The sequence below is a fragment of the Cavia porcellus genome, unplaced genomic scaffold, assembly GCF_034190915.1.
Source record: "Cavia porcellus strain 051 isolate PalLab524CR breed Dunkin Hartley unplaced genomic scaffold, mCavPor4.1 scaffold_2, whole genome shotgun sequence".
Taxonomy (NCBI): domain Eukaryota; kingdom Metazoa; phylum Chordata; class Mammalia; order Rodentia; family Caviidae; genus Cavia; species Cavia porcellus.
This window is the reverse complement of record NW_026947485.1, coordinates 7,753,464-7,772,059: the sequence shown is the minus strand read 5'-3', so window position 1 is coordinate 7,772,059 and position 18,596 is coordinate 7,753,464. Positions and strand designations below refer to the sequence as shown.

The window sequence follows — 18,596 nt, the reverse complement described above, 5'->3', positions numbered from 1 at the left end:
TCTTCTCAAGGCCAGCCTGGGGTACATAGTGAGTTCCAGGTCACCTTGAACTACGTAGTGAGACCCTGTGTCAACAACATAAGTAAACAAATAAATGTACAAAAGAAGGAGAACATACTGCATTTTTTTCTTTTTATGGACAGGGTAATTGAAATTGGCCTGTGATATAATCTCATGTAGCAGAAATACAGAACAGAAACAGCTATCGTGTCAAGTCTGCCAAGGATTTTGTGTGTCAGAGAGAGAAGAGAAGCTGTGTTTTAATTTTGATAGCACAGCTCTTTGAATTGTTCCTGACCCATGATCCCAATGTGAGAAGATGCTTTTTGTCTTCAGGATGTGTGTCATGTCCTTTCTTGCCCTGTGCTGTCTGACAGATAGGCATAGTGCTTTCGGGAAAGGTTTAACCCAGCCCCAAACTTGTAATCTCATTGGCCGGATTTCTGCTTGGAGCGAGGATTCGAAAGGCTTTAGGCCGGAAGGGAATCTTAGAATTTCTTTCCTGTCCACTCAGGCTTCTGCCACCACCACCACCTCTACTACACACACATCTGAAGAAATAAAGTGTTTTCAGAGCTGATTCAAGCTAAATGCATGTGAGGGTGATTGGTTAAGAACATATACATCACAAGGCAGAGAGTCCTGAACATTATCGGAACCTACACTGAGGTTCATAGCATCTCCGGTTTTCTCCGTGTAATGTTCACTTATGTGGCTCAGTGATGTATTCTGATAGTATTTTTAAAGCAAAAGAAATGTGTTGCAAAGAGTTGATGTCTCCAGTTAGAGAGACACTTAATCCCTTGTAATTGAAAAATGGCACTTGTGTATATAAAAAGAGCTTAAGACCCTGTGAGGTATCCTGTTGTATTGAGAGCTGTCCTCAGTCTGGCTCATCGCGTCGTCTTACCCAAAGCATCTCCAGAGAAGCAGCCCACTGTGTCCTGAGGGTGGTTCCAGGGATGTCTGCTGACAGATCCTCTTTCCCACGGCTGCATTCTGCTGTCTAGGAGTACCATGCTGTAGTTATCCCGAACCTCGGCATGCCAGGGTCTGACTGTATAGTCCAGACTGGCCTGTAACTTGGTAGATAGCCCAAGGTAGCCTCAAACTCATGGCAGTCCTCCTGCCTTATGTGCTGGGATTACAGGTGTGGGCCACCACATACTGCTCTCATATTTTAAAAAATCATATCTACTGGATAAGCAGTATTCCATTCTTTGTATGTGAAAACAAAGTACAGCCCAAGTCATCATTAAAACATGTGAGCACCTCATTTTTTTATTAGCATTGGTTATTGTTTCAGTCCAAGCTTTGCCATGTGTTGAAGTGGGTATACACTTTATTTTTTTATTTTTTTATGTTTTTCAAACCCATTTTAAAGAGAAAACAATTTCAAAACATGTCAGTCAGGTACATATATTGTGCATTGTCATCCCGAAGTCATTCACCCAGGGCACATGTTTTTTAAAAAGTCATGATTTTCTTAAATCAAGTCTGTTTGAATTATCAAGTTAGAGTAGAATTAGTCCTGTAGAATCTGTATTTCTTACTTACCCTTTGTATTTTTTTTTTTTTTCTTTTTTCTGGTACTGGGGATGGAACTCATGACTGCCTGCTTGCAAGGCAGGCGCTTATGCCACTGAGCTAAATCCCCAGCCCCTACCCTTTGTACTTTTAATGAACATGATTGTTTGATTAATTCAATTTAATTTAAAATTTTAAAAAGGTAGTAGGAGCTGGTCACTGGAGTTCAGCTCTGCCGTTAGGTGTAACAAGTTGGTTGTTGCTTACCTGGGCTTTCTTAACCCTGTCTTACAGTTACATATGAGATTTTCAATCTAGGTGGCTTGACCTGAGATTATGAGATTTTAATTTTGAGGTTGTATTGTATCATAATATGATTTGTAAAAATATGGGAATCTCAGGAAAGTTGTAAAAAAAGTGGGCAAGATTTATTGGACTAGAATAATTAGTAGGGTTAAGATAAGGGACAAAAGAAAAACAGAAGTAAAAAGACTCTTAGAGAGTCATTAAATTATTTTATCTCTTTTCCTGTGTATCTATACCATTCTCATATTTGTAAGTTCTCATTCTTGAAATAAGATTAAAAAATATTGTGTAGGTAAAAGAAACTAGGGGTAAAGTGATGGAAGTCAGAGAATTCTCAATTTCCCTGTTACACAGCTTTGTCTGTATCTGGTCTTTATCTGTCTTTCATCCCTTAAATGTAATTATCTGAAATACTTTAAAATTTCTTAGGACTCTAATTTTCAAGATTCATTTCTGTGTCCTGTGGGATATAGGAAATAAGTACAAACTGGAGACGGTAGGGTTGATCCTGGTAAGTTTTCCTGTTGCTGGGACAGGATACCCGGCACCAGATACTTGAGGGAGGAGTGATTTATTTGCCTCACAGTTTAGTGTGGGCTCAGCCCATGGTTGGCTGGCCCCAAGGCAGACACTGAATGGTGGAAAGACCTGGCAGAGGAGGATGCTCAGTTTATGGCAGCCGGGAAGTAGAGAGGGAGGTAGGAGCCATGGACAAGAACGTGCTGTGCCAGTGACCCGCACCTGTGACCAGGCCCACTCCAAGCACACCAGACTTCCGGGGGCCTTTTGGATGTAAACCGTACCAGAACCTAAGCGGTGGATGTGTGTAGGGCGGGAAGGAGTGGGCTGTGCTTCCTGAACTGCTGTGAATAACAGGAGCGGCTCTACATGGAGCTGTGCATCCTGATTCTTCCTGTATATTTTGTAATTTTCTCTTTTTTTTTGTACTGGGGATGGAACTCACAACCCTGTGCTTGCCAGGCAGGCACTTCTGCCAGTGAGCTAAACCCCCGGCTTATTTTGTAATTTAAACCTCAAGTAATAACTATGGTCCACATGTTTATGAATGTTGGTATCTTTAAAAAATAACTCCAGGGAGGATTTATTACTTAAGATTCTTTTTTACCTTATGTACTTTTTGGTGAAATATGCCATGCTGTAGTGGCTATGTACGTGTTTTAAAGTAAAGCAGTCCCTAGAGTCATGGTTTTCAGATGGCAGGCTCATCATTAGACGGATTTTTGAGTCCCACTCTTACATTTGTGATTTAGTGACCCTGGGTGAGGCCCCTGAGTTTGTATTTCTAGAAGATTCCCCAAACTACTGCTCCTCCTGACACTTGAACTTCGAGAGCTGCCACAGTAGAGCCTGGATTCCAGAAGGCGGAGGCAGCACTCGCTTGGCCTGGTCCTGCCGGATGGGTGCTGAGTGGCCTGTAGCTCGGGTAGAGCTGCGGCAGTGATCTTCTAATGTAGTTCTGTCTTTTACTTTTTCCAGATTGGTGCCTATGATCAACAAATATGGGAAAAATCTGTTGAACAAAGAGAAATCAAGGTAACAAGTTTATTTCGTTTTATCCTAAAACATAATTCTCTAAACTTTTACAAGTCACATTTCATTTACCACCTTTCCACCTACCTTTAAGATGTAAATTTATATTCCCCTGTATTTTAAAATACAATAATAAACTGTTTATGCTGACCTAGTCATGTGTCTCCTAATTTTTTTCTTTTTTGTCTTTCCATTCCTTTTAAATTCAGTTTCTAATGGTTATTTTCTTGTCAGCTTTTTCCCCTTTCACTTGTCATATTATATTTCTAGTTTGCTTTTCCTCCCCTCTGATGCTGTCTTTCCTCTGTACAGTTTATTAAACTGGTAAGTGTTGAGGCTCTTCCTGCCTGAGTGGTCCCTGCAGGTGCTGCCTCTTAACTGGCGTCTGCTGTCTGGTGCTACTAACGGGTGACTCGGGTGCAGTCTCTGAGCTGTTGGCCAAGGCCTTCTGGGCAGTAAAACATGAATGCATTTTTATCATGGGGTAAGATGATTCTCGTAGGCTACTTTGCTAGCATGAAAACTGTTTAACTAAATTTGTGTTTCTTAGCACCTTTCTGGTAATAAGTTGTATGTTTTTTTCATTTACATAGATACTAATCAGTGTGTTCCTGCATGAGCTAAATGGAAGCTGGGCCCAGAGACTATTACTTTAGTTACTTGACATTTTCTGTTTTGTACTGAAAAGCTTACATTAGATTGTAAACCAGTGTCTATAGTATTTACTTTAAAACCTGCTGAAGAAAATCTATCAATTTAACCATGTTGTGGTGTATTATGTAGTGAGTTCAGAAATATGAAGTAGATTGTAGTTTTGTAGAAGAAATACATAATTTGAATGAGATAATTTCAGTTAGGAGATGCGTGTAATAAACACGTCTGTATAGAGGAGTCCAGAAGTAGGTGCCCCTGGGGAGGTTTTGGGATATTTTGAGGGGGAGAGTTGGAGTAGTCAAGTGACCTAGAAGTAGTAAACAGGTCTGCTAGGACAGCTTGAAAGGTTTTCTCTTCAGTAACAAAACAACTTTAATTAGTGGACCAGGGCTATTAGTTCTCTGGGAGGTCCTGTTACCACATGGCGTATGTGGATGTTTTCTGAATTTAAAACCTGAAAATATAGATATAATTTTTTAGATTTTTGGAAGCCAATTGTCAGAAATAGCTATGTTATTTATATACTTTCCTCATTTTTAAAGAACCAAACAGAGGGGAACTCTATTAGTTACTGCTTGGTGCTAAAAGAATGATCGTGGGGGAGGACAGGACCCAGAACTGTTTTCTGAAATGTGTCTCCCATTAAAGACAATGCTTCATAAAAGTAACTGAAGCATTAAAATTCACTTGCGTTATTTTGAGTTAAAAGAATCAGTTTGGTCAGACACAGTCGCACATATCTGAGTCCAAGCTATGTGGGTCCTGATCAGGAGGACCCTGAATTAAGGCCATGTAGCAAGACTCTAAAAAACCCAAACAACAACAACAACAACAAAATACCCACAAATACATAAAAATTGACAGAACTGATTGCTGACAGGACTGAAAAAAATTTCATTCTTGCTGAACATTTTTATGAAAGCAAATTATAAGGGGCTGGAGGTTTAGCTCAGCGGCATAAGCCCCTGCCTTGCAAGCAGGCAGTCGTGAGTTCGATCCCCGGTACCGATAAAAAGGAAAAAGACAAAAAAAAAAGAAAGCAAATTATAAAGTAAAATAAGGAAGATAGAAAATGTGATTGTTAATATTTAATTAAAACAAAATGTTCTTGTTTAGAGAGTATACCAAATGCATCGAGCCTATCCTAAAATCCAGTTATCTCACTGTCAGAGTAGTGAGCAATTACTAAAGAAACCAGAGAAAGCCATGAGAATGTTTTTCTTGGAAATGTTATCTTTTAAATTAAAGTCCTATAGCTAATACTGCTAAAGTCAAATCTCTTGCAAGCTGAAAGTAATGTTTCCTTCAACTTTTTGGAATTGCAACTAAAAACTTAACTTCATTCTCTGAGCACTTTGGCCAGTATTGAAAAATAAATGTGTAACAAACTTCACAGCTAAGAAATCAATAGATGGAATTGCAGCTGTCTTTTACCATGCAGCACCTGAGAAGAGGTCAGTCATACTCCAGGAAATAGAAGGAACTCAGAAACTCAGGGGCAAAAACCCAAATAATCCAGTAAAACGGTGGCCAACAGACCTAAGCCAGACTTTGTAAAAGGAATACATACAGACGGTGAACAGATATGGAAAAGTGTTCAGCATCACCAGTCAGGGAGGTGCAGACCCAAACCTTGCCTAGCTAGCACCTCACTGCAGAAAGAAGGCCGCGAGCAAAAGCGGAAGGCAAGGCTGGCACGGACGTGGAGGGCAGGGAGCACACGGTGGCGGAAGTGTAAGCTGCACGGTCACTGTGAAAACAGCAGCGAGAGTCCTGGAAAAATAAAGACTAGAATTAGCCTAGTGTCCAGCAGGCCGACTGCTGAGTAGATATCCAGAGGAGGAGATGGGAGTGAGAGGGACGGCCGTCCTCCCATGCTCGTTGCGGCCCTGCGTGTGGTACTGGGCAGCAGAGACACCTGAGTAGCTAGCACCCGAGGGAGGAGCAGAGAGGCGGGATGGAAAACGCAGTGAAGAGCTGCTCCGGTAGAAAGGGTGCAGTCCTGTCCTTTGTGACGCGGATGGAACTAGAGGTTGTTTTGTTCAGTGAAGTCAGGCACGGAAAGATAAGCAAAGCCCCACAAGGGCTCGTTCCTGTGGAACCTTGAAATAAGGAACCTGATTGCCGGGCAGCAGGAAGCGGGCGGCAGAGTTTGGGAAAGGCTGCTGGTGGTACCAGCCTGCAGTTAGACAGGAGCAGATGCTCCCGTGCCCTGTGCTGCTCAGCCATGTGCTGGGGGCCCCCAGAGCTAGAAGGAGGGTTTGGATGATTTCACTCCAAAGACATGATCAGTGTTTGATGCAACACGTGTATCCTGATCTGAATGTTATGATGTTATGATGAGTACATTCCAGTGCATGTTTATATTCATGTATGCACCAAAACATCCTGTGGTACCCATATAAGTACATGCAGTTAAAAAGTAAATGCATGCTTTTTTTCATCTTTAGAACTTAATAGACTTTAAAAACTTCCACAGAAAGCTTGTGAAGTCACCAGAAGGGAAAAGGCAGGGGTGCGGTGGGGGATACTGAGTCACATTTCCAGCACGGGAGACTGAGGGTTAGGTCCCCCTTAGGGTCTGTGTATCACAGTAGCCCCATGCCCAGTGATGAAGGCCGTCTAGATACCCAGCGGAAGTACTTTGTAAAGTCAACAGCCCTCTTCATTTTTTGCCACAGCATTGTCTGTGCAATTGGGAGATTTATTAAAAAATAGAAAACTTCGTACCATTTGAGGCATTGCACTGTGGCAGTGATTAGGTGTGCATTCAAAAACAATATATCCTTTTTATTCTCGCAAGTTGATTATATTTGTATTGTTTGTTTTTCCCATCTTGTTTTTGTGTAAATGAAGAGCTTTAAAATTTCATTCTTTTCAAACACTTATTTTTCATTTTTTGTTCACTAAAGTTTTGTGATGATTCAGGATTGTAGGTAGTACTGAAAGCTATGCTACTTTGTATGTAATTTATACCAATCCAATTTAAAATTTCCCAACCTAATTAAAATCATGCTTTATGAATGTTTATCATGCTAGCATCCTTTATTTTATAACTAAAATTACCACTGATTTATCAATGAACGGTTTCTTTATTCTGACAGACAACTTGAAGGGGAAATTTTATTGGAACTGTCAATTATGGTGTGACCATATAGGTCTAAATAAATGCAATTTAACAGGATGTGAATAGTTTTCAAGTTTTTGATGATAATAAGAATGAATTTAGATTTTTATAAACTTCCCACCAAGTAAAAATGTGCTTCTTGTAATGAAATTTGAGTATATGTATGAGTAGAATTGCTTGTCTAGATTAAAATATTTTAGGAGTGATTTACTCAGACAGAAGTGAGGTCGCTGGGATCTCACTGTTTGTGGTAGTTTCATTCTGTGAGGTCCCTGCCAGCACTGAACCAGTAATACCCATTGCTGCCGGGGGAAATAATAGGTCCCTCCAAGCGTTAGGTCACAACACTGTGTCAACCAGTCGATCTTTAGCTTTTTAACTAAATGTTTCTGTGTAAAAATACATACATACATATATATTTGCTTTCTTTCTAATGATAATTCATAGCTGGTAACTAACTCATGTTTAAACAGTCTTTTTGCCTTAGGAAGCACAAGACACTGAAGTCCTATGTGGGTGGTTTTTCTTTCTTTTTTTTTTTTTGGCATCAGAAATTGAACTCAGGGCCTTCGTGCTTGCCAGGCAGGCACTACAGTGCTGAGCTACATCCCCAGCCCCTTGTGTGGGTTGTTTTAAGCAGTGAGTTGCCAATAGAAAGTACAAACGTGAAAACCGTAACCCTAAATGGACTGAGAAGAACACTTGGATACAGTGATGACAGCCAAAACAAAAGCCTGGGAGCCCCCACCCCAGTGGTGCTCATTTTTTCCAGTGAGGGCCAAAGCACCAAGTATACGGGCTTAAGGGTGTGAGTGGTAGCGAGCGAGTTTCCAAATACAGAATGCAAGTGTGTGACGTTCAGCTGCAGTCATTATTGCTGCTGGATCTGTCTTCAGCTCTGACTTTCCATCTTTGTTTTGTGTCTTCAGACGGTCCCTCTGACGGGGGAGTCTGTGAAGGGTTCCAGGTTAATCATCCTGATTTCAGGGTGCAGTCTTGGTTTAGATGTTAATTCTAAGTTAATTGCTACCCCCTTGTTTGTTGTGCATGCCAGCGGTTCTTACTCTGATTTTAACTGTAGGGAATCACTTTCCCTGTGATTAGGACCAAAGAAAAGATTTAGGGCCCAGTTTCTTACTTTATTGAATGAAGACTTTAAAAGTCATCTAAACCCTTGTGATTGTGACCTCTTGGCACCTGAGGAGTTTAGCCTAAGCTCTTCACATTTCCACATACTAGTCTTAGGTAATTGGGGATTATTTGTTTGTTTTGAGATAGGGTCTTGCTGTGTAGTCCAGGCTGGCTCGAACTCAGCAATCCTCCTGCCCTGGCTTCCTGAGTGCAGGGATTGCAGGCATGAGCCACCGTGCCCGGCATGTAGTTTTCATTTTTTGATAGTTTTTTCCCCACTGCTTTACACTGCCATCCCTAATCCCATTCTGTACCGATGGCAGGAATTTAATCTTAGTCCATGCTCAGTTGTTTTGAGTTTAAATGGATTCAGCTCACAAAAACCCTTTGCCTGCCTGCTCCTTCTGATGGCGTGTCCGTTTTGAGTGACAAAGTGACCCTGTGGTCTGGGCAGCACCCACTCTGAGACCGTGGCACGGCACTTTCTCTGGGGTCACATGCTTGCCCCTGCTAAGAAGCTTGCGTCGGGGCTGGCCCTCTGTGCTGAGATCTGTGCTTTCTGTGACCTCAGGTCAGTGCAGTGTCCAGGAGGCCCCCTGCAGCTCTGGGGCTGCGGCACCCCTGGAACCATACAGTAGTGCTCCCGGATTTGCTGGGAGTGGCGTTAGACTTTGTGTTAAGAGTGTTACTGTCTGCTGTGGGTGGGCTTTGCATGTTACATACGTCTCTGAATCTATCCTTGAAGGCAAAAATTCATTACAGTGCCATAATTATGTTCCATCTGTAATAGATACACAATGTGCCCAGTGTTTGACCTAAAGATTTTGTTTTAAATTGAAATTTTTAAAATTTGACTGTCTTCTGCTATTCTGGACCAAAAGAATATGTAGAATTCCAATACTACTCTTAATATGTTTCAGGGGTTAAGGAATAAACCAAAGAAAACAGCACATGTCAAGCCAGACCTCATAGACGTTGATCTGGTAAGAGGTGAGTACTGGGTAAATAATCTTGCAATTCAAGTTGACATTGAACAGGAAGAGAAACTCAGAATAGGTTCAGTATGTAGGAGCCTGGATGAGGACAAACATCCTAGAAAAAAAAGAATAGGGCATTTGGATACCATTAGGAGTCTTTCCTCCCACTAAAGATCTTCCAAGAAATAAGTATGAAAAATAGCCTTTTATGTCTGCTTGGCAAACTATAGAACTGTGTCAGAAATACTAAAAGCACTTTGTTAAGAAATTAATAATTCTTTTTCATTTTGAAGTTAGTAATTCTTAATGTAACTGACATTTAAATACTCATATTTTTAATAAAATATGTGGGAGAAGTTTATATCATTTTAATTCATCTTTTCCAAGGTGTCTGGATTAGTATACTATCAAGGAGAATTCAGTTTTTTGTTTGTTTGTTCGTCTGTTTTGGGTCTTTTTTGATACACGGTCTCACTACGTAGTTCAGGCTGGCCTTGAACTCCTTTATGTACCCCAGGCTGGCCTCGAACTCATGGAGATCCTCCTGCCTCAGCCTCCCGAGTCCTGGGACTACAGATGGGTGCCACTGCACTTGGCTTGAGACTGTGTTTTAAAGTGACTGCTACTCCAAATTGGATGTTTGCACTCACTGCACAGAATATAATAAAGTTACATGGTGTTCTTGTTTTTCAAACACTGAAGTGTTTCTGTAGGGAAATTAGAAGTGAACGTTACCTGCCATTGTATTTTACTTGTTTCTCAGGGTCTGCATTTGCGAAGGCAAAGCCTGAAAGCCCGTGGACTTCTCTGACTAGAAAAGGAATTGTCCGAGTTGTGTTTTTCCCCTTTTTCTTCCGGTGGTGGTTACAAGTCACGTCGAAGGTCATCTTTTCCTGGCTCCTTGTCCTTTATCTTCTTCAAGGTATAACTCAGTGATGGGAGTGCACTTTATTTTTAATTTTCAGGATGTTTTACTTTCTGGGTTACTAAGGCTGGTTCTGAATAACATATTAACTACTGCCCAGTGTGAAGTGAGTGTGTGTTGGACACAAAACTAGTTTGGTGTTAAAAATGTTTAAGAAAACAAAGCAGATGTTTTTCAGTATGATTTACAAAAATTTAGGGATGGCTGAAGAAAAATAGGAATTGACTTAAAAATTAGAAGCAAAATCTCATTAAAATGCATCTGCCACACACGCAGCATTCTTTTTTTTTTTTTTTGTACAACCTATGCAGGATTGTTTTTCTCGCCTAAGACTTTATTTTCCTGCAGCTTACTCTGCTGTGACCTTGCTGCCCTCACTCTGTCAAATGCTGTCTGTCATGCACCCTTCTAATTTCCTTCTCAGATTCCTGTTTAATTCTCACAACAGCCCACTGACAGACAGATCCCACTGTTACCCTGCTTCATAGACATGACCGAATGGCTTATGGATCCAAAGCCAGTGGCCACCCGGTCTGGTGGAGCCCGGGTTCGAGGCTCGGCCCTGTCACCCAGAACTGCACACAGCCAGCTTTGTCATGCTGCCGTCTGACGCGGCACAGTAGACAGTACGCTGTGTGGGGGCACATTAGAGCGTTTGGAGCTGGGAGGAGAGGTGGCTCGTGAGAGCTCTCACCCTGACAAGGCCATTGTTTTAGTTTGGTTGATGCCTTTCTTTTTCCTGTGACTTTTTTAAAAGTGTGAGTTCCATTCTGAATGATTATTCACATGTTTTATCAATAGATTATGTAGGAGATGGTTTTAAGAAAATGAAAATAGAGTGGAAATTACAATTTTTATTTAAACTTGATTTTCCAAGCCAGGGCATACCTTCAGTCTATGAAAGGGAGTGGCCTGTGGGGGTTTTGTGGTTAGTGTTGTCATTCTGTATTGCTTGTGTGGTGTTCTTTGTTTTTTGTTTTTTAGTGCTGGAGATAAAACTTAGGGCCTCACATACGCTCGGTGGGGCGCTGTACCACTGAGCAAAACCTCAGCCCTGTTTTTTTGTGTGATTGTAGATATATGTTCATGAAATAAAACATAAAAAATTTAGAAAAAGCCAAAGAAGGATAAAATATTTTCCCATAACTTTGCCTTTTGATTTATTTTGTAACATTAATACAAGGTTGAGATAATTTCATCTAAAAAATATTGTTATTTTTGCATAATGTCATAACAAGTTTCAGAGTCTTTATACATAGTTTAAAATTACTAGAAAATATTACACATCAATATCAGACAGTTAAGCTACTTGTTGTCCTTTGCTATTTTAATTAATGTTTGACATTTGTTTATGAAACTGCCTTCTATTTTCAATTGTGGATTCTTAGAATGCATGAAATTGTCTTACAACTTTCTAATTGTTTTTTGAAAGTTTATTACTAGTAATATATTACATGGAAATTCTTTCAGATTTGCATTATCTGATATTTCATAGGTATAGCTGTAATATCTATTAAGTTAACTTTTTGTGAAATAATCTAGTTTGTTACACTTTTTTGCTGTTTGGTTTTTGTTTCCTGAGACAGGGTCTCGCTATGGAGTTCAGGCTGGCCTTCAACTCACTGTGTAGCCAGGCTAACCTCAAACTTGTGGTAGTCCTCCTGCCTTAGCTTCCTGAGTTTTGGGATTACCTGTGTGTGCCCAGCCATACACTGCCTAAGTGGAACTTGTATGCATCACATTGTACCTTGACTCCATTAGTAGCCATTTCTTCAAAATATGCTACTATAAAACAGTGATCATACTCAAGAAAATGAATAGAAACCTCTTAATAGTCTAATTTTCCACTTTTTCCAAACAAAATTAGACTCTCCCAGGTCCTGGACTCAGGCTTGGTGAGGTCCAGAAGCTTGGACAATGTCTTTACTCCCTCTTTGTCTACTCCACTGTTGTGGGCTGGTTGCATAGCACGTTGGTCCTTTCTGGGTGACAGCTGAAGTGGCTCCAGCAGTTTCATATTTCTGCAGCCTTAATATTTCTGATTTAAAAGTGCAGCCTCTGTTTGAGCCAGCTGCGAATGCCCTGGAACTATGTGTGTCTCATTTCGTTGCAGTGTTGAGGAGTTCTGACGGGTCCTATCTGGGCTGTGCATCTGGCTTTTTATCTTTTATGCCCAGAGTTACTGAGATAGAGGCCAACCTGGATTACATGTCCATGCCTGGGGAGGCGGGGGGAGATAGGCTTTCACTGGCTGATAAAGACAGGAGATTCCCAAAAGGTACAGAGACTTTAAGTCCAGAAAGTCTGAAGCATGCAGGGCAGGCAAAACCAGAACCTCCTGTTCCCAGGGTCATGGTTGCCACCGATGGATGTGCGCTGTCCAAGTGGAGTTAATGTTTTAAACTTGAGTCCCCAGAGGTCGTCCCATAGACCTCTATTGACAAACTTTGTATCAGACTCATGGTACACTATCGTAGACTTCTTGTTTTTGAAAGACAGTAGGGGCTGGGGATTTAGCTCAGCGGCATAAGCACCTGCCTTGCAAGTGTGTGGTCGTGAGTTCAATCCCTGGTACCGATTAAAAATTAAGAAAAAAGAGTAGTAAATGTACCTGATGTTGAAGCAGTTGAAGAAGACCTGTCCGATCTGTAACTGGTTGTTTCTTTCCCTCCTGCAGTTGCCGCAGTAGTGTTGTTCTGTTCCACTTCCAGCGCACATAGCATACCTCTGACGGAAGTGGTCGGGCCCATATGGCTGATGCTGCTCTTGGGCACAGTCCACTGTCAGATCGTCTCCACGAGGACACCCAAGCCGCCCCTGAGCACAAGTGCTAAACGGAGAAGGTACCGTGCTGCCGGCGGCAGGGATCTTGTCAGTTTCTGTAATTTCAACCTGGGATGGTTTTTGTCTGCACTTACCTTTGTGCAATAAAATGTTACCTGGTAATGTTGCCCTTTCAAAGCAAGTGAAGCATGGAGCCCCCCAGAATCAGTCACCACTTTCCTGCTCCCACCCGGTATTTGCTTCAAGCCCATTTTTAGCCTGTATGCATGTGTTTCTGTTTTTGTTTTGAAGCTTACTTCTGGTGACCTCTAAGACTGGTGTCTGAAATAAAGGTTAACTGGAATTGTGAGATACTTTTTTTTGCTCACAGAATTTTATATTTCTGTGATACCTCATCAAAAATATGAGCAAAGAAAAAATTCTAGCTGTCTTTAATAAATGCTGTTGAAAGCATTTTAATGCCCACTGATTAGGTAAATGCAGCAAGTCTCTCTGGGCATTAAGCACAGTGGGATTCTGTTTTTAAGAGTCTTTTGGAGTAGTTCTTTGTTTGAATATTACTGCCAAGAGATTGGGACAGCTTGTTTTGTTAATTAGATTATAATTCTCTCCAGGCTAAATTTTTTTTTTCTTCACCTGCAGATAAGTGCCATTCAAATAGGGAAAAGGTGCTTTTGTAAATATCTGTCCAGAGTGATCCTTACCACCTTCTTTCCACTGACCTATCAGGATGAGCCAGGAATAATATTTTCACATTGTAGAAACTGATGTATAGAATTGAATATGTACCATGGTATTTCAATGAAGTTTTATCCAGTAAATTTGAATTTTACAGTGTAATAAAGTTCCTGTGTGTGTTTTTCACGATTTGCAATGTGCTTCCATGCCAAGAAAGTCTTAAAACTATCTGCCTCTCTTCATCTTTTCTGAAAGGAAATTGAGGAAAGCAGCGCACTTGGAAGTGCACAGGGAGGGAGATGGTTCCAGCACCACGGATAACACGCAGGAGGGAGCGGTCCAGAGCCACGGCCCCAGCAGCTCCTCCGGGGTCGGCGCTGTCTTCAGGGACCTCTGGCGCGCTGCCTTCTTCTTATCTCGGTTTGTGTTGATTCAGGGTTTCTGAGGCACAGAGACACACTGTCCCTTCGTAGATAATGAAGTGTTGAGTATTAATGACTTACCTATAGCAGCCTTGTGCTGGATTTTGTTTTGATACATTGTAGTGCTACAAAATAGAGACTACAAGTTTACTTTGGGTTAGGTAAACAGAACTACTCAAGAATGAATGTATGGGGGCTGGGGATTTATTTAGCTCAGCGGCATAAGCGCCTGCCTTGCAAGCAGGCAGTCGTGAGTTTGATCCCTGGTACCGATAAAAAACGAAAAAGACCAAAAAAAAAAAAAAAAAAAAAAAGAATGAATGTATGCTAGCCAAGTGTACTTATTAGGATCTCTTGATTTTGGTTTCTTTCAGTGCTTTAGATTAAAACTGGCTTTCATGTGTCATGTGAGTTTAACGAAATACTTTCTTCTAAATACCTGTCTCAGTTATCTTAACATTATCCATTTAACTATAAATGTCTCAAGTTTGTCCTTATTTATAGTAGAATATTAAAAAAAAACCATTTCTTCTTTATCCATTCATCAGTTGATGGGCATTTGGGTTGCTTCCAAGATTTAGCTGTTACAAACTGTGTTGCTATAAACATGCATGTGCATACATCACTGTGTGATATGATGCTTTTATTTCTTTTGTGAAGATCCCCACAAAGGGAATAGCTGGGTTGAGTGAAACTCGTGGTCTAGGGTGTTTTGAGGAATCTCCATGCTGATTTCCACAGTGGTTGTATCAGTCTACACATCCACCAACAGTGGAGAATGGTTTGTTTTTTCCCACAACCCCACCAGAATTTGCTATTGGTTGATTTCTTGATAATAGCCATTCTTTCTGGTGTGAGATGGAACTCAGCAGTGTTTTAATTTGCATCTCTTGAAAGACCAGTGATGTTGAATGTTTTTCTTTTTTATTTTAAAGAGAAAAATGAAAAATAAAAATAATAATATAGAGTTTCAAACCAGGATAATAAGAAATTAACAATGGTTAATATATTGTGTATTTATTGTCTTCAAAGTAGTTGCTCAGATTGTAAGATATAGGCATGCAAAATTAATCAAGTCAGTATAAGCACCAGCCGATCCCTTCAGTGAAATAAAAGAAATTAGTAGTATAATTGTCAGCCATCGTGTGTGTGTATGTGTGTGTGTGTGTGTGTGTGTGTGTGTGTGTGTGTGTGTATTATTTTTCTTTTATTTTAAAGGGAAAAAACAAAACCAAATGGAATAAGAAACAATGAGAACAATAGTGGATTTCAAAAACAAGACAATAGGAAATCCCCAGTAGCTACTATATTGCATATTGTTATCCTCTAAATAGAAGCCCAGACTGTCAGCTTTGACCTGCAAAGTCAAACACACAAGCATTAAGTCGATTCTTTACTTCAGCTGCTATCATGTCAGCCTGTGTTCCTCCGAATTAGATGGTTGCTTATGGGGGTGCGAGCTGGATCTTGGCTCCCAGCCACACGCTGGCAGGGCCACATGGGAGGATGCGGCTTGGTTTCTTGGTACACACACACACACACACACACACACACACACACTCATACTCCTTTCTCCTTTCATCCTAGTTTTTTTCCATATATTTATTTGCTGTTTGTCTTCCATTTGAGAAGTGTTTGTTCATTTCAGATGCCCATTTTTGGATTGGAGCTTTAAATTTGTAGGGGGTTTGATCTTTTTGAATTCTTTGTATATTCTAGATATTAGTCCTTTGTCAGAGAGATAACTGGCATAATTTTTCTCCATACTGTGGGTTGCCTCTTCACTCTATTGGTGGTTTCTCTTGCTATGCAAAATCTTTTCAATAAGATGAGATCCCAGTTGTTGATTCTTTGTGACAGTTCCTGTGCAGCCAGAGTTTTCTTCATAAAGTCTTTGCCCACACCAGTGCCTTCAAGAGTTTTACCTATTCTGTCTTCCAGGAAGTTTTAGTGTTTCTGTTTTGATATTTAGATCTTTGATCCATTTTGACTTTAGCTGAGTACATGGTGAAAAATACAGGGCTAGTTTCAATATTCAGCCTGTGAAAAGCCAGTTTTACCCATACCATTTATTGAAGAGACTTTCTTCCAGGGAAGGTTTTTGGCTCCTTTGTCAAAGATAAGGTGACTGTGACTGAGTATCTCTGGAATTGTTTCTGCATCTTCTAATGTGCTCCATTGATCCTCAGGGTTTTGTTTTGTTTTGGGGTGTTTTTTTTTTTCCAGTACAATGCTATTTTTATCACATAGCTTTGTAAAAAAGTTTCAACCCAGGGATTGTGATGCCCCCTACCTTTCCTTTGTTGCCCAGAATTGTTTTTGCTATTCTAGGTCTCTTCTGGTTCCAAATGAATTTTAGGGATGTTTTCTTTAATTCTGCAAGGTAACAAATATTATTATTTAAGTGAATACAATTCATATTGTAGTGCAAGTGTGCATCTGGACACTGATCTTTTTATATAGTCCACACATCCAAGGAAAATTTATCAAATAAAACAGAAAATAACAAACATCAAAAATAATCCTAACCCAGTCATGTATCATCATCATTATTATTATTATTTTGAGTTGAATATTCAGAATGTGTAAAGGTTGTGTCATAGTTTTCCTATGCACATATTTGAAAAATTAAAATGCTATGATCAAAATATTGAATATAACTGAAAAAAGTGCTAAATTGATAAATCAAGAAATTGGGTACTACAGATAATTGGTTTCTGTCACTTTGGTAATTATTTCACTACTATCATTGTTCTGTTAATTTATGGTTGTGCTCTTATGATAAAGCTTATCATGCATTGTACAGCTAAGCAGTTATCTTGTACGCATATTTTCAGTGGTTACAATTTTTAGAAAAATTTTCCAAAGTGTTAATAGTTAACAATAACATGACATTAATCAAGTTGAACTCTCATTTATTCCAATTACCTGTTCTTCCCCAGAGGCATAGGCCCTTTTACCTGACCTGGGTTGAATTCTGCATCTGTCTGTCTGTCTGTCTATCTCTTTTCTGTCTCTCTCCTTAGTCTTCTTTAATAACATAGCTCTCCTTTCTAACATTAAGATGTAACAGATTAATCACTGCAAAGTCAGCTTCTTAAACATTCGGTACTTCCACATAAGCAGTTATAAATGGCATAGAGAATGTATTTTGTTTGTCAGGGACTTTCTGGTATCTACAACTCATTGCATTATGCACAGTATTTAGAATCTCTCTAAAAGTAGTAGATTGGTGCTTCCAGGAGTTTACTATGTTTCTTCATGATAGCTGTACATCTAGATATTTTAAAAGGTAAGCTGATTTTAACTGTTTCATTTGTGAAGCAGCTTGCTGGCATACAAATGAGTTTGTTTTAGATAGTAAATGCAAAAAGACTTTAGAAATGTTAATTTTAAGAAATTTAATTGATGAAGAAGGGCTTAACCTGAAATATTGACTGAGACTTAATAAAATTATTTCTGGCAATACATTAAAAAGCTGGTTACTCCCATGAAGGTATAATAGTTAACAGAACTGGGAAAATAAAGAATCACACAAATGTCTAAGCTTTGTGTGTGTTATCTTGGTGATTTTCGGATATTACGATGAAAATAACTATTTTAAAGCCACTGTTTATGTATTGGAAGGGTGCTTTTGTCATCGGTCAGTATATTTCATTCTCAAGATAAAACTGTTTTAGAAATGAGGCACAGTATTTCTTATTTGAAAAATTAAGAATTACTATGGAAAGTACTTTTAGGAACACGAGAAAATAAAAGCCAAGAAAGTACCAATTTTAAAACATACAGAAATTTTTTATAGTTCCCAAGATTTAGTACTTTAATTTTGATGGATTGTTAGCTTTAATTAGAGTATTTCTACTTTATAATTGAATAGATTAGATAGGGTAATTACATATAGATTATTACCTCTGCAGCATGGTACTTATTTCAGAAGTCAGATTGATTCTGTTATCTTTTATGTCTTTAAGATTGATTTAACAATTATAATGTTACTGAAAACCAGACCAACAGACAAGAATTACGCAATTTTTTTAGTGCAGAACATAACTTACGTGAATTGACATGCGAATTAGAGACAGATACCGGATTAACACCAGAGCAGTTAGTTCATGTGCCTGAGTGACCTACTTTGGAGGGGTCTTGAGTGGCCGGGGGGTGTGGCTCAGGAGCAGAGTGCTTTCCTAGCATGGGCAAGGCCCTGAGTTAGATCCCAGCGCTGTAGGAAAAAAAAGAGAGAAAATGTTTCTGTCCCTTGTCACCTCTGCATTGGTTGTTTTTAACACAGAAGTGAAAGCTAGAGTTGTAATATATTGATTTTCTTCATAGAACAAGGTAAACTGCATAGTGTATGTTCAAGCAGTTACTCAGTCTGCCCAGAAATTCATGCTGGCGTGATCAGGACGTGCTCAGGGCGCACACACGTCTGATTAGTGTGTGACTGTCCTGTGTGCGTGGCTCCGGAAAGCAGTGACGGTGAATGTGGAGTTTTTGCATCGTTTTCTGGTGTGGAG

At 39.9% G+C, this 18,596-nt stretch overlaps 1 protein-coding gene across 8 annotated transcripts in view; it reads left to right on the top strand.

Annotated features, from left to right (window-relative positions):
- Phtf2 (putative homeodomain transcription factor 2) overlaps positions 1–18,596 on the top strand; it is a 95,936-nt gene that overhangs the window by 49,981 nt on the left and 27,359 nt on the right. For 7 of the 8 annotated variants that reach the window (XR_010043643.1, XM_063237574.1, XM_063237573.1 and 4 more), the window contains 5 exons: positions 3,331–3,387; positions 9,217–9,286; positions 10,037–10,195; positions 12,876–13,041; positions 13,916–14,080. Coding sequence is in view for 7 of the 8 variants with exons in the window: in XM_063237574.1 (XP_063093644.1) it covers positions 3,331–3,387; positions 9,217–9,286; positions 10,037–10,195; positions 12,876–13,041; positions 13,916–14,080 (617 nt within the window). In the remaining variant the exon portion in view is untranslated. Of the gene's footprint in view, positions 1–3,330; positions 3,388–3,654; positions 3,709–9,216; positions 9,287–10,036; positions 10,196–12,875; positions 13,042–13,915; positions 14,081–18,596 lie in introns of all 8 variants that reach the window. The other variant, XM_063237578.1, reaches the window with a different exon arrangement.